Source organism: Olea europaea, chromosome 5 (genome assembly GCF_002742605.1).
Source record: "Olea europaea var. sylvestris chromosome 5, O_europaea_v1, whole genome shotgun sequence".
NCBI classification, from domain to species: Eukaryota; Viridiplantae; Streptophyta; class Magnoliopsida; order Lamiales; family Oleaceae; genus Olea; species Olea europaea.
This window is the reverse complement of record NC_036241.1, coordinates 1,193,891-1,208,705: the sequence shown is the minus strand read 5'-3', so window position 1 is coordinate 1,208,705 and position 14,815 is coordinate 1,193,891. Positions and strand designations below refer to the sequence as shown.

At 35.2% G+C, this 14,815-nt stretch overlaps 1 protein-coding gene across 7 annotated transcripts; it reads left to right on the top strand.

The window, feature by feature from the left end:
* The first annotated feature begins 1,696 nt into the window (after window positions 1-1,696).
* LOC111394362 (ubinuclein-1-like) lies at window positions 1,697-14,199 on the top strand. 7 transcript variants are annotated; one of them, XM_023020135.1, is made up of 13 exons: window positions 1,697-2,245; window positions 2,468-2,566; window positions 2,708-2,784; window positions 3,806-4,364; window positions 4,619-4,718; window positions 4,822-4,937; window positions 5,055-5,141; window positions 8,825-8,950; window positions 9,588-9,725; window positions 9,816-9,863; window positions 10,394-10,495; window positions 11,900-12,393; window positions 13,945-14,199. In XM_023020135.1, exons 1-12 carry the CDS (start codon window positions 1,871-1,873, stop codon window positions 12,371-12,373), a joined length of 2,301 nt encoding a protein of 766 aa, XP_022875903.1. In that variant the 5' UTR covers window positions 1,697-1,870; the 3' UTR covers window positions 12,374-12,393; window positions 13,945-14,199. The 7 variants fall into 7 exon arrangements, with proteins under 7 accessions (XP_022875903.1, XP_022875908.1, XP_022875904.1 ...); XM_023020140.1 differs by lacking the exon at window positions 13,945-14,199 and having other exon boundaries at window positions 3,809-4,364; window positions 4,822-4,931; window positions 5,058-5,141; window positions 11,900-12,662; XM_023020136.1 differs by lacking the exon at window positions 13,945-14,199 and having other exon boundaries at window positions 3,809-4,364; window positions 11,900-12,662.
* Window positions 14,200-14,815: the final 616 nt, after the last annotated feature.

Here is a 14,815-nt window from a genome sequence, read left to right as displayed (position 1 = left end):
AAGAAATAAAAAATATTATTTCTCAATTAAAAAAATATGAATGTATCTTTTGAAGAATATAATATACTCAATGAAAAATATGAACAGCATGTTACAGATTATTCCAATCTACTTGATCGAAGAATGAATTTATATGCTAAAATTCAAAATAGAATAAATATAAGATAAAATAATTTTAAAAGATTGGGATATATGCTGCAATATAGAAGGAATCATTTCATTAAGGGTAACATAGATTTTTCCATGAAAATGAATAGTAATAGGCCAAATAGAAAAATCCTCCCAAATAAAATATAATTTAAGAAATTCACAATATCACTAATATTCAACGAAAAGAACATGTGATCCAATGGTATACAAATTCCTCTGTTGGTGTCCAAAACACTAATTGTCACATGAAATTTGAAAATGAGGACAAATCAGTATAATGAATTATACCTGATGAGATGATTGCTACTCCGCAATTAATCTAAAGGAGAGTGCTACATGTACAAAATTATCTACATAATGATATTCATAATTACACGTAGCATTAGATCCAATCTTTAATTCAAATCTCACACTTGCACATCAACAACTGGATAATTACCATATCACATTATGAACACCATTATGTGCAATAGTTATATACAAGTAAAATTTTTCTAATCCAAATATGCAACTATGTATATAAACTATCTTTCCAGCATCAACTGAATTTTAATAATCCATACTCATCAATGAGATAGTTTTGATAATTTTAATTTAAGTCCCTGAACTATTCAAACTTATAGTTTGCTCCATCTATTGTTAAGAATGCTTATATATGCACACTTAGCAAAATGATTTGACTTACATAATGACTATACATGGAAATCACCTCAATTTTGCTAATTAACTATATGCTATAGAACTTGCAAATTTTTGGAGTTCTATAGTATGCATATCATTCGAGATCAGTCTAGACACTATATTAATCTCTTCTCCTCATTTTATGGTGACTACTATATTGACGCTGAGCTACGAATCATCCTTGATGAGATTCTTCTTGTGCTCCATTTAGACTTTGGAACTTATGGATTGAGCATGACTCCTCCCTCACCTTTCATTGCATTACTCGAGGGTAAAAGTCCATAGTCTATTCAGGCTACTCTTAGACGTATCAAACGTCTAATTCACTTTGATTATAACATTATTTCTCAATTATATTGTGAGTTAAATCAGGTTGCCGAGTCACTTATTACGGAAGAATAGGAAGGAAACTACAAACAGGAGTATGATCCTATCGACTTATCACGATGACTTCGAGCTCTTGTGTAAATTGATAGATATGACCTTCTATATCAGAGATATTTAGGCTTTACCGTTTTTGTTCTTCATATTTGTAGAATTCATAGTACCTCTTTATTTAAGACTTTCGTTTTTTTTTTATTGTGATTGAAGGATAGGTTTACACCCCTTATTTGTTTTTGTTCTATTAGGGAAGTCTCAACTTTTTTTATCCTTTCTTGGTAGAGCATAAAAATAAAACATTGAGGTTGTGATGATTTTTTGGCCCCATTTGAAAAGGATTTTGAGAATTGATTTTTTGCTCATTAGAAGAAAAGTGGGATCCATTTGTAAGAGAAGAAGTCAAAAATTACGACTCAAATAGTAAAATAACCAAAAAAAAAAATAAAAAATCCCACCATATTTTACTTTTCATTCCGTCACTATACTTTTCAATTTCATGATTCATCGACAAGCACCGTTTACGATCGATTCCCCAAAACCTAAGGTTTCTCATTTCTAAAATTTCCTCTTTTCTTTCTCTTCTCCCTTAAATTAAATCCAAATCCCAATTACTCAATTCATATATACACAAATTCTTGTATGACTGCACTCTAATTCCATGGTAGAAGGCAGCAGTGGCGACGGTGGGAGTGGTGGACCCGAATTGGGTCACGGGTCGAAATCCACGACCTATTATGAATCATTCGGCGGCCGACTACGGTTTACAGTGGAGCTGAAACCCGGCGAAACCACAATTGTGTCGTGGAAAAAGCTTCTCAAAGACGCTGCTTCCGGTAAGATCAATGGGAGTGGCCCATTGGTCCCAGGCCCGTCCTTGGAGGCCCACAATACCGTTCCTGATCCCGCCTCGGCTCCCCCTCCGGGGGCTTCATCTTTAAAGCAATCCGGCGTAAATGGAGATAAAGATTCACAAGCACAGCCCGGTTCCAACCGTCTGAGTAACGTGATTGAAAGAATTGAGCGCATGTATGCGGTACGTCCTGAATGGATTTTATTTCAAAATCTTAATTTTGATTTTTTTAGTGGGTATAAGCGTGTATTCTGTAAAAGATTAATGCGATATAAACTGTAATTGTAAACTACAATTAATGTAGCGCAATCTGTTTTAAAATCATATTAATTAGTTTAATCCAAAGTTCCAATTTAAAACTGCTTCTGTAATTCTGTTATGTTTTTTTTTTCCCGGAATTTCTAGGGTGATGGAAGTAGTGAAGAGGAAGATGTTGTTCTAGATGATGTGCCGGATGACGATGAGTATGATACAGAGGATTCTTTTATAGATGATACGGAGCTGGTGGGTAATTTGATCAGTTAGTTATACTCGACATTTTTATTTATTCTTTTTAAACTAGTTTTGGCAATTATCTATTTATCTTTTACATTGATAGTAACTCATTTACACGATAAGTTGATAACGCGTTTACTTTTTGTGCAGGATGACTATTTCCAAGTTGATAACTCAGCAGTAAAGCATGATGGGTTTTTTGTTAATAGGGGGAAGTTGGAGCGCGTGTGAGTTTTTGAGACAGTCTTTCATGCAAAATTTTTATATATTGAATTATATTATATTGTTAATGAAATTAATTTATGTATGCACTTGCATTTCTAAATTCATCTGACTAGATGTTTTTAAGTAGAAAATCTAGTATAGTATTGCAATATGTTTATCAAGAACCTTATATATGCAACTGGTTCTGACATGTTTGCAAGTCTTTCAGTCTTTGCAATTGGAATTTGGAAACAATAATTAATTTAAATATTTTGTTTTGTATTTCAAAATTCAGTCTTCAATCAATCACAAATATATAAAACATATGCATACCCCTAGTTTATGGACATATCTGTTGGCTTCTATTTTAGGATTTGCAGATCTGCTTCTCATCCAAATCAAATTAAATAGTAGACAAGGAAAGACTGCATAAAGTTGTACAAGGCTGATAAGAGCAAGTTTTTGGTTACATGTACCACACTAATAGTGTTCTATGAAATCATCTTTGTGTTGAGATAAGAGCAAGTTTTTGGTTACTTGTACCACACTAATAGTGTTCTATGAAATCATCTTTGTGTTGAAACAATGTGCTTAATGATTTATATTCTTAGGACAGCAGTTCAGCTTCTTTTATGAAGGAGCCGTGGCTAGAGTCCTTGAATTTATAAACAAGCATATGCTGTTCTAGCTACACGATTTCGTTATTTTGTGCCTTACAACATTTTTTGGGTTTTCTCAAGAATTTTATGTGTCCGAAATCCATTCAAATCTCTATTTATTCATTTTGCAACAACGTGCTCCTCTTCGGGTTTCCCTGTTCCAGGCATATGCTGTCCTAGCTACACGATTTCATTATTTTGTGCCTTACACTTAATTAACTTCTTTGGGCTTCTCAAGGATTTATGTGTCCGAAATCCATTCAACTAGCTATTTATTCATTTTACAGTAACATGCTCCTCCAGGTTTCCCTGTTCCAAGAGAATGCATTATCACTGATTGTTTATCTGTTGAGCTTAAGGCTGTATGTTTTGGCCTTTCTGACAGCAGTGAACCTCCATCATTGCCAAACCAGCAACCAAAGAAGAGAAGACGGAAAGACCCGGCGAAGGGCCCTGTTGGCAGTGGGTACCGACCTAATCCTAGTGAACACGTGAAGATAGGGAATAAAGGTAAAAAAACAGCATCCATGATTGAAAGAAACTCAACTAGTGAGTCGCACGGAGTGCCGGTACCAAATGTACAAGGTGAAGATATGCAATTTCAGGCTCTAACAAATGCTACCGAAGTTTTATCAAAGAAGAAAACTGCAGCAGGTCCTTCGGAACTGTCAAATGGTGATAGTATCAGGCAGGAAAAGGATATTGACCAGCAGAGGACTGGAGTTGACTCATCAAAGAACCATGGTAACAAATCAAAAGAGGGTTATGAACTTTTAGATACTTCAGCTCAGAGGTCAAATGATAAGAGTTTCAAAACTCAATCTGGAATGCCGGTAAAGAGCAGTGATGAGGTAAGTCAATCCATTCAAAGGAAAGAAAAAGGCGAAGTTCTTGAAAGACCTGACCTTAATGTTCCTGCAAGTGGGAGTTCCTTTCAAACTGTGGTGAGTAGTTATTGTGCCGAGCAATGTTTTCTTGTGAAGCAAAATCAAGTAATTTTAACTCTGCTGCATCCTTGCACTGTCTAGCACTTTGTTAATGATCCATAATATATATCAAAGCATTTATTGTGATTCGCAATTTATGTTAATCTTGTGCATGTTATCAGTGGAAGGCTTGCTTCTGGGAAAAGTACGAAGTTTTCAAGTAGATAACTTTTTTGACTCTTTCTCACGGTCCCCTATGTCATGTTCTGTAGACTGCTCCAGTCTCGCAGAGGAAGGAAGGATCTAGTGTTAGACCAAAAAGTACCATGCTGGACAAGGCCATCAGGGAGTTGGAGAAAAAAGTTGCTGAATGTATTTGATTATTACTCTTACTCTTACTGTTGTAATTTTCATTCCTGATATAATGTGAGTTTCATAGTATTTAATTCTTTTTTCTTTTGTTTGAAAACAACAGCTAGACCACCATCTTTGGAAGTTCAGGATGGTAATAATCCATCTCAGGCAGTAAAGAGGAGATTAACGCCTGAAATAAAACAGAAGCTGGCTAAAGTTGCTAGATTAGCGGTACTGGCGAGTGATTAATAGTCTTATTTGCTCATCTTTGTCACTATGTTTAATAAATGGGTTTGTGCCCTTGTATTTATGCTTTACTTCTGGAGAAGTTAAATCTATTTTGGCTGGCTGCAGCAGGCAAGCCATGGAAAAATATCAAAGGACGTGACTAACCATCTAATGAGTATTGTTGGACACTTGATGCAACTTAGGACGTTGAAGGTATCTTTCTTCTTTTAAACGAAGAATCAACATATGAATGATTACTTTGTTTTGTTCTGTGTGCTCTCTGCTGCCCCTGCATTCCTTTCTTGGGTCTCTGTTTGAATATGTATGATGTGTCCTGCATTTCAATTGTCAGTGTGTTCATACGTCTCTTTGAGGGAACAATTTTCCTCCTAGTAATATTCGGTTCATGTTTGGGAAGAGAAGCAAACCAGTTTTAATGGTTTACAACAGTGTGGCTGATGCACGGTCTAGTTTGGTAAAGCCATACGAGAGGAAAATATGGTCTATGCATGTTTAAAATTCTTCTGGAACATGGCCACTTACAAACCTGCTGGGAGCTGTTCTGAAAATATATGAACTTATCAATTTCATGCATAGAACCCATTAAAGTGTAGTTATATTTGAATCGCTTTATTTTCTTGATAAGTTTCCCATGTTGCTCTTGAAGTCAACAAGTCAGACATTTGATCAGTCAACTTTCAGTCTTTATCAAAAGAAGATAAATAGCATCCGTAGTAAATCTTGGTTAAAAAAATCATATTTGCATCATATTGCCTGTTCAATTGGGTCTCAATTGGCCCAATAGTTGAAGCTTTCAAATTATGTCCTTAAAAGTCCTTTTTGATCTGTGATCCATTATGTATACATTTATTTGTAGATGTGTCAAAATCGGCAGGCAAGTTCTGGTATGGCTCTGGGCAGTGCAGAACTTACCTGCCTATGGTCCAGGCTTGAGCTGGACCCTGATATTTTGGTATTATCGCCACAAAGAAGAGCTTTCGGATTTTTTTTTTATTCTTTCGTACATTCAGATAAGATTGAATCAGAGATTAAGAAGTTTCAAAGTTTCTATTACATATCCGTTGCAACTAGTATTTGGTTGGTAGAGCACCTCGTTTACACGCGCGCCAATGTTTTTCAGGGGGTCCATCATACAATAAAAAAAATGCATCTTATTGAGAAGAAAAATTACCAACTTGACCCTTAGCCCAAGTATTATATTTGGTTATTTACTAAAATCGCCCTTTGAAGGGAAGGATGGATTGTTAGTGTGGACGATTTAGAAGATATAATCGGAGGACATGTATGGTTAGGTTCCATTTGTAAAATGTTAATGGGGACGGGACCAGTGGCCTATCCTAATCCATGCCGGTCTGGTCCAGTTAGTCTCGAACCAGTAAATTTTTTCTTTTTTAAAAATTTAGGGAACTGTACACTGTTTGGTATAGACCGAGTTTGGCATGACCTTGGAGATCCAAATCTTTTATTATATTGAATTAGGAAAATACTGTAAGTAATCATAACATAAGAACTTTGATTAAGTTAAAAATGGGAATAAATCATCAAGTTGCCAGGGAAGGAAAGGGGTATAGACGTGTCACTATTGGGTTGTTTCAGTTTGACAGCGGCCAAGTCTAGTTGACGGTTTCTCAATTAGAGTAATTCATAAAGCCGAAACTTCCCAGGAGTCATAATGAAGTCTTACTGCCCCGTGATTGGATTGTGAGCTTGTACTTTTTGTGATTTATAGATATTTTTCATTAATGAGATCTAGATAATGTACTTCTGTCAATCCTGTTTTCCTTAAGTTTGCAAGATCGTGGTCAGTAGAAATCCTAACTTAGATAAGGGGACTCTAATTAGTCTCTTTTGCCTTGGCATCATTACTAGAGAGATAAAAGAAAAATGAAGAACATTAATTTATTAAAAGATCAAGGTTTGTGTTTTGATTTTAGGGTATGTTTGAATTTCAGAGACCATCCAAGAAATTTGGACAAACCTATATACTGTTTCACTCACAATTTTGCCAACTGAAATTAACATGGTCTTTCCTGTGATCAATCTAGCCCCTAAAGAAGCATGGAAACATCATGACACGACATGACACAGTCAACACTTGATTTTTCAAAAATGTAAGGACACAAAGATGGGACACGGCTGTTAAATTCCTTAAAATTATTCAGTTATGTGTTACACACACACACACACACACACACACACAATAGTTTCCTGCTTTGATTTTTGTTGATGAAATTTTGAATTAGATAATAAGATAAATGTTGTATTAGGATAAGTTGGGGTTAAATTACACACACACACACACACACACACACACACACACACACACACACTCTCTCTCTCTCTCTCAATAGTTTGTTGATGAAAATTTTGAATTAGATTATAAGATATATGTTGTATTAGGATAAGTCTGGGTTAAATTTTTTATTACTAGTGTTAGAGAAAGAAAAATGTGAATATCAAATATTTAACAAATATGACATGAACTTCTTAGGACTATGGTCACATTATTTTGACTTTTTCTACGCAAATGGCTTAATAATTGAATATTTTCCTAATTTTACTATCTGAAATGAGTCAAATGACGTAGAATGGACATGAACATAGTGGTGGAAAATTATGCTTCTTGGAAAAACAGGTTACGATAAGACCCTGTAAAACACATATAGGTATGGGGAGAAGGACCTTTCTGTGTTGGATACATATTATTAAAGTTGGCCAAATACATTTCTAAGTGCCTGTTTTGGTAGGGATTCTTTAAAAACTCATTTTTTGCCTAACTCATTTTCGACTACACATTGTTCCAATAAAATAACTTTGCAGTGAACCCATAACTTTTCCCTGCTTCTTAATCACACATTTTCCAAAAAATATATTCTCAAAAAATCTAGATCAATTAGGCTGTACATGGATGGAGAAACCTAATATCAGCTAGAAGGATCATTTCAATATTAGCAAAGAAAATGGTTATCGGTATTTATTGCCTATTGCCTCAAGTCCCATGTTTGGTGTGCACCTTAGGGCTTCGAGGAATCTACCGTGTCTATATTCGTTTCCTATGTGAATAAGATACCCGCCATATGGAGTAACTAAAAACTTAATTATGAGTCCTGCACCTAAGTTATCAAAAGGAGTTACAATTATTATCCAGGAAGTTACCCATAGAATTGTCACGTGGTGTCATAGCCTTAAACTTTGACCATAATTTCTTCTGTTTCCCCCTAAAATATATTAAGAATATACTTCTTCAGCAGTTTAGGGAAAATCACACTTGATTGTACACTAGCAATGATATTCAACGCTGGGAGGCTCATTACTTCAATTGAGATAATGCAAAATCATTTCATCTTTTTAGTTTCGATTCACTCGTGGGATCCGGGCGGTCCCGGGGGATATTCAACGCTGGGAGGCTCATTACTTCAATTGAGATAATGCAAAATCATTTCATCTTTTTAGTTTCGATTCACTCGTGGGATCCGGGCGGTCCCGGGGGATATTCAACGCTGGGAGGCTCATTACTTCAATTGAGATAATGCAAAATCATTTCATCTTTTTAGTTTCGATTCACTCGTGGGATCCGGGCGGTCCCGCGGGGGGGGGGGGACCACCACGGCTCCAACTTTTTATTCATCTTCTTAGTAGTCATCTTATATTAAATAGTAAGTTTTACATTCCTAAATGCTCACTCACACAATAGAAAGATGCTACAACTATATGGCGTTAGGTTAGTATCCATTTTTCTAAATGGAACGTGCTTTTTTCTTCTCTATTTGGTTGGGGGTGGGTGGAGGATGGGGTGAAATTTGATTATAGAGGAATCTCTCTTTGACTTTTGTACTTGTAATGCTGATTAATCTAGAGTGCTTTTTTTGGTACAGAGAAATCTAAAAATCATGGCTATTATGGGATTATCAGCTAAGCAGGAGAAAGATGATCAAGTGCAGCATATAAAACAGGAAGTTGCAGAGATGGTTAAGGTGCGACTTCCACTGGTGAAGCCCAAGGTATGATTTTTCTAGGGTATCGTGTACCCAAAACCTTTTTAAATGTTTTTATGTGATGTTATATAATTTGGGCTAGCTATAGGGAAAAACAACTTTTAGGGTCCATTTGATTGCAAGAATGATATTTTGGTGGAAAGAAAACGAATTCCAGAAAATTGAATTGCCTAGATTTTTTTTACTGGGAATTGTCAATTAAATGTGTTTGATTTTGAAATTTTGAATATTTTGGTGTTCATTTGACTTTGTTTTCCATGAAAATTATCAATTGAAGGGATAGAATTTGTTTCCAATGCCCAAAAAAAAAAAAAAAAAAAAAAAGAGGGGAGCTGGGAAACCCAATTCCCGCCAAAACCGAAGGAAAATCAGTTCCTTAGAAAGCTGGAAAATGTGGTCACATGGGGGTTGGGTGGAAAACCAATTCCATGAAAAATTTTGCCCATCATACATACCATTTGGGTAGAAAATGGGGCCTATAAAATAGGCCCTTAGTGTGGAGAAGCAATTTGCTTTGTAGTAAATCCATGTTTTTGAAATGATTGTTTCACCATGACCCACTTTGGAAGCTTGTTGGCCTTGTACACAATTGGCCATTGCTTTTGGTTTTATTTTAATATCTAAAGTCAGAGATTTTATCCAGGTAATGGAGCAACAAACTGCATCTTCAGATGATTTTCAAGAAGCTGGTCCAGAAGAGAAAGAGTCCTTGAAAAGTAAATATCGCATCGATAGTGCACTGGAAGATAAAATTTGTGACCTATATGACCTCCATGTTGAAGTAATAGATCAAGCTTCCCTTATTCTAGTCAAATTCCTCTTAATGGAACTTAAACTAGAATATCTAACTTGATCTCTCTTTTTCGTTCAGAGGTTCGAGGAAGATCCAGGTCCACAAGTCAGGAGGTTGTATGAAGAGGTAGTTGGCATGTGACTGATCTAGTTATTTTGATTGAAATAGGTCTATTTTTATTTAACGTTAGTATTTAGCATGGCTTTTTTCACAGAATATCCTTTATGGTTAGATAATAAAACTCTTACATTAAGCGGAAAAAGATGCATTATATGTACGTGTGAGAATTGAAGATTTCTAGTATTGCAATTTTCCATATGTTCCTTCTCATTTAAAAAGCTTCTTAATTGCAAGTAACTGAAGTGCATGAACCAACACTTGTGTTTGGCCCATATGTGAGGATCCTGGCTTAGTGTTGATGGGATTGCTACTTGCTCGAATGTTTTTCTGTGTTTTAGGAAAAATTCACCTCTCAGTAACCAATTTTTGCATTACATCTGGGTCGTTGCTAGATTAATGATCTATTAGATTGTCCTGGGTTTGGCTTATCTCCTTCAATTGTTTGGCGAATTTATAGCTGCTGTGACCACCAAATATTGTTCTTTCTACTCGCAACTATTTTTCTAACTTTTGTTGTCTGTCCTTTTCATATGCAGCTTGCGGCAATGTGGCCTAGTGGGATCATGGATATCCATTTCATTAAACGTGCTATATGTAGAGCAAAAGGTAGGAGAAAGGCATTAAGCAGCCAACAAAAGGTATGGATATCATCTTTATTTACTATGATTTTCATGTTTGCATTGTCAGGCATATCAAATTTGAAAGCTTTCACTTCTTCTATATGTATTTAGGATCGTAATTATATGCATGCTTATGTTGGAGACGCCTATATTTATTGTATATGAGGATCTACTACCCCTTTCTAATAATGAAATTCATAATTCCATAGAAAAATACTGATACCATGGTTTGACCGTCTCTTTCTGCTTTATCATTTCTCTGTTTAGTGTTTGGTGGGGCTATAGCAACTATAGTGCTATTTCTTTTTGGGTATCTTAGATACATCAAATGACATTAATTGCTGTGAGCGTTTGAGCATCTTTTATCAATATCATTTCTCCTTATACTTCAACTTTTTTGGCTTAGATGTTAAACCATGTGCACATATGTATACTTGCACAATCAACTTGAACTTGCATAGAAAACACGTATGGCAGAAAGTGGTTATCTCGCATTAAATGTTTATCATCGTTTCGTGGCTTTTGTTATTGAAAATTACACATCGTGGGACCCTTATCCAGGAAAATATTATTACTTTTGCAAGCTAGATTTATTAATCCAATTTTTACACGAGCAGAAGTAATTCACCTTCATACATGGGAGTTCAATTATAAGGCTTGCATTATTAGGAACAATCATAAATGCATGCCATCCTGGATAGATGGCACGACTTGGGAATTTAGACATTAAATACGGGGAAGACACTGTGGGACTTCCATTTCTACTAAAAATTGAGATCTGTTGTACTTACGTCTTAACATCGATAACATTATTATGGATCATTATTGTGTCCTGCGATTTATTACTACTAAAATATCTAGCTAATGGGTGCTGGAAATTGTAATATATGGTATTTGAAACGGCTTTTGTGCCATACAAAATAATAATTCTTACGCTCTGGGAGTTCCATTTCCACTAAAAATTGAGATCTGTTGTAATTACGTCTAACATCGATAACATTATTATGGATCATTGTGTCCTACGATTTATTACTACTAAAATATCTAGCCAACTAGAGTTGGGCTAATGGGTGCTGGAAATTGTAATATATGTTATTTGAAACTGCTTTTATGCCTTGCAAAATAATAATTCTTACATGTTATGTTCAGGACGGGGCAGGCATTCTTTTTTTCCTTTTTTTTTTTCACACCACTGATTCGATCTTCCACCAGACAATATCTGATTCATCTGTTGTTTATAATGTTGCATGCATTAATTGTATGTTAATACGCTGCACTGGCAGAACATGGCAGTATAATGAATAAGATTTTAGCTTTTTTCTTCATCAGTACTGTCCAATTTTACTGAATCCTCACAACCAAATATGCTGTAATGGTTTTTGCTTGATCTTTGAACAATAATTTAAGCCCACTTGTGCTTAGGAGCAAGAGAAAATGAAGAAGAGGAAGAAGCTGCTGGCACCCAAAGCTGACGAGCCTGTTCGAGGAGAAGCTAGTAACATTTCTCAGCCACCTCATGTGCAAGAGACATTGGTGCCAAATTCTCGTGATTACAGTTCAAGTTTGATCAACAAGCCAGTTCCCAGTGCTGCAGTAGCTAACGCCCCTGTTTGCATGCCTGCTACCTTTGCAAATGGTCCTAACTTGGACAAGTTAAAACTGGAGAAAACCAAAGGACAGCCAAACAATCCCATTGATGTGAGGATGACCGATGTGTTATCAAAAAAGAAACTTAAGAGGAAACAAGAAACGGCTCTTGTGGAAGGGTTCCGCCCTGAGAAATCTGCTTCCGCACAGGTGGAGGAACGCCACAAACACCATAAACAGGTAGCTGCCGCTATTCCTGCTAAGTTGGGTTTTCAGCCAGCTGCCCCTCCAAGTGTGCAGCCAAGCTGATATGATGGCTCGATTTGGATGTTCCCTTCTGAATTTACTTTATGTTACTGATATCTTTGTTTCGACTTCCGTTTTAGGAGCTTCATTCATTGTGATGAATAGCTTGTGTAATGGTTTTGCAAATATTGTCAATTAGTCGTATAATTCACAATGGATGAGTCTCCTCTTCTCTCTCTCTCTCTCTCTCCTTTTTTTTTTTTTAAAGAGTAGTTAGTGAAAGAGCTCTTAATGTACTACATTGAATCTTCTTAGTGCGAGTTCGAGTTATCATTATTGATTAGCAGTTTAATTGAGTTAAATGCACCCGTGATCGCTAAATTTCTAGCGAAATTTTATGTTGGCCACTGAACTTTATTTTGTTTAAGTTCATCGTTATACATTACCCTATTTGAGCCGTATTTTTTGGGGGGAAATAGATATTTGAATAGTGACTTCAAGGAAAATGTGGTTAAAAAATAGAGAAAAGTTTAAGGTTTACGAGTAAATTTATTTTATGGAAGAATGTGGTTGAAAATGAGTTTTGAAAAAAATATGTTTATTATTTTGTTTTAAGGAAAAAGATGATGTGATCTAATAACTTGCCAACAAAGCTACTAGGTTAGCTTTGCTGTGTCGAACGGATCTGAATGGAGGGATCAAATTGTAATGAACCTGTGAGTTAAGTGATCAGCTGAGAAGGATAAAAGAGAGGTTCCGGAACGTTGAGTAGGGCGAAAGGTTAGAAGTGAACATTGGTCTACGGTATAATAATGACTATCAACTATTTCATTTTAGAGAAAGTTTTACAAGGACATGCTATAGAGTAATTCATTACCTTATGGGTGAAATTGCGACAATATGGGCATTTTTCTTATCGAGAACTATTGCAGTAGGATAATGGTTAGTAGGATTTGAAAAGTCACTTTTGATTGATGAAAAAATTTGATCCTCTTTTCTCAAGAGCAACTTACAAAAATATCTATAAAATTAGGCGTCCTTTGAAAAAATCATATGAAAAATGTTTTGAAAGTAAAAAATACTTTATATAAGTTAAGTGTCACTCTTTTGTTAAAGTGAAATACAATGTCACTTTTTTATTTAAAAAAAATTGTTACTCAAAAAAGTGACACACACTCAAAAAGTGACAACACCAATCACGAAAGTTATAGATTTTTTTATTTTTATTATAAAAAAAGTAATAAACAATAAAAGAAGTGGCAAAATTTTTGAAAAATCGACAGTAAGACTTAATAAACACTAAAAAAGTGACAAAACACCAATCAAAATTTATGTTTGTCACTCAAAAAAGTGACAAAAAATTAAAGGAAAAAACTAACAAACAAAAAAAAAATGACAAATTTTGAAAAAATGACAAAATAATAAAAGAGTGACAAACACTATTCAAAAAAGTGATAAATTTTTTTAAAAAATGACAAACATCCATCAGAACATTAGAATAGATCCAGGCACAATTATTAGACCTGACCTTTGAACAATCCAGAAAAATCATCGGGTCAACAAGTCAATGTTTCAACCGGTGGGTCGATGGTTCAGAGTGTGCAGCCAAGCTGATATGATGGCTCGATTTGGATGTTCCCTTCTGAATTTACTTTATGTTACTGATATCTTTGTTTCGACTTCCGTTTTAGGAGCTTCATTCATTGTGATGAATAGCTTGTGTAATGGGTTTGCAAATATTGTCAATTAGTCGTATGATTCACAATGGATGAGTCTCCTCTTCTCTCTCTCTCTTTTTTTTTTAAAGAGTAGTTAGTGAGAGCTCTTAATGTACTACATTGAATGTTCTTAGTGCGAGTTCGAGTTATCATTATTGATTAGCAGTTTAATTGAGTTAAATGCACCCGCGATCGCTAAATTTCTAGCGAAATTTTATGTTGGCCACTGAACTTTATTTTGTTTAAGTTCGTCGTTATACATTACCCTATTTGAGCCGTATTTTTTGGGGGGAAATAGATTTTCGAATAGTGGCTTCAAGGAAAATGTGGTTAAAAAACAGAGAAGTTTTGAGGTTTACGAGTAAATTTATTTATGGAAGAATGTGGTTGAAAATGAGTTTTGAAAAAAATATGTTTATTATTTTGTTTTAAGGAAAAAGATGATGTGATCTAATAACTTGCCAACAAAGCTACTAGGTTAGCTTTGCTGTGTCGAACGGATCTGAATGGAGGGATCAAATTGTAATGAACCTGTGAGTTAAGTGATCAGCTGAGAAGGATAAAAGAGAGGTTCCGGAACGTTGAGTAGGGCGAAAGGTTAGAAGTGAACATTGGTCTACGGTATAATAATGACTATCAACTATTTCATTTTAGAGAAAGTTTTACAAGGACATGCTATAGAGTAATTCATTACCTTATGGGTGAAATTGCGACAATATGGGCATTTTTCTTATCGAGAACTATTGCAGTAGGATAATGGTTAGTAGGATTTGAAAAGTCACTTTTG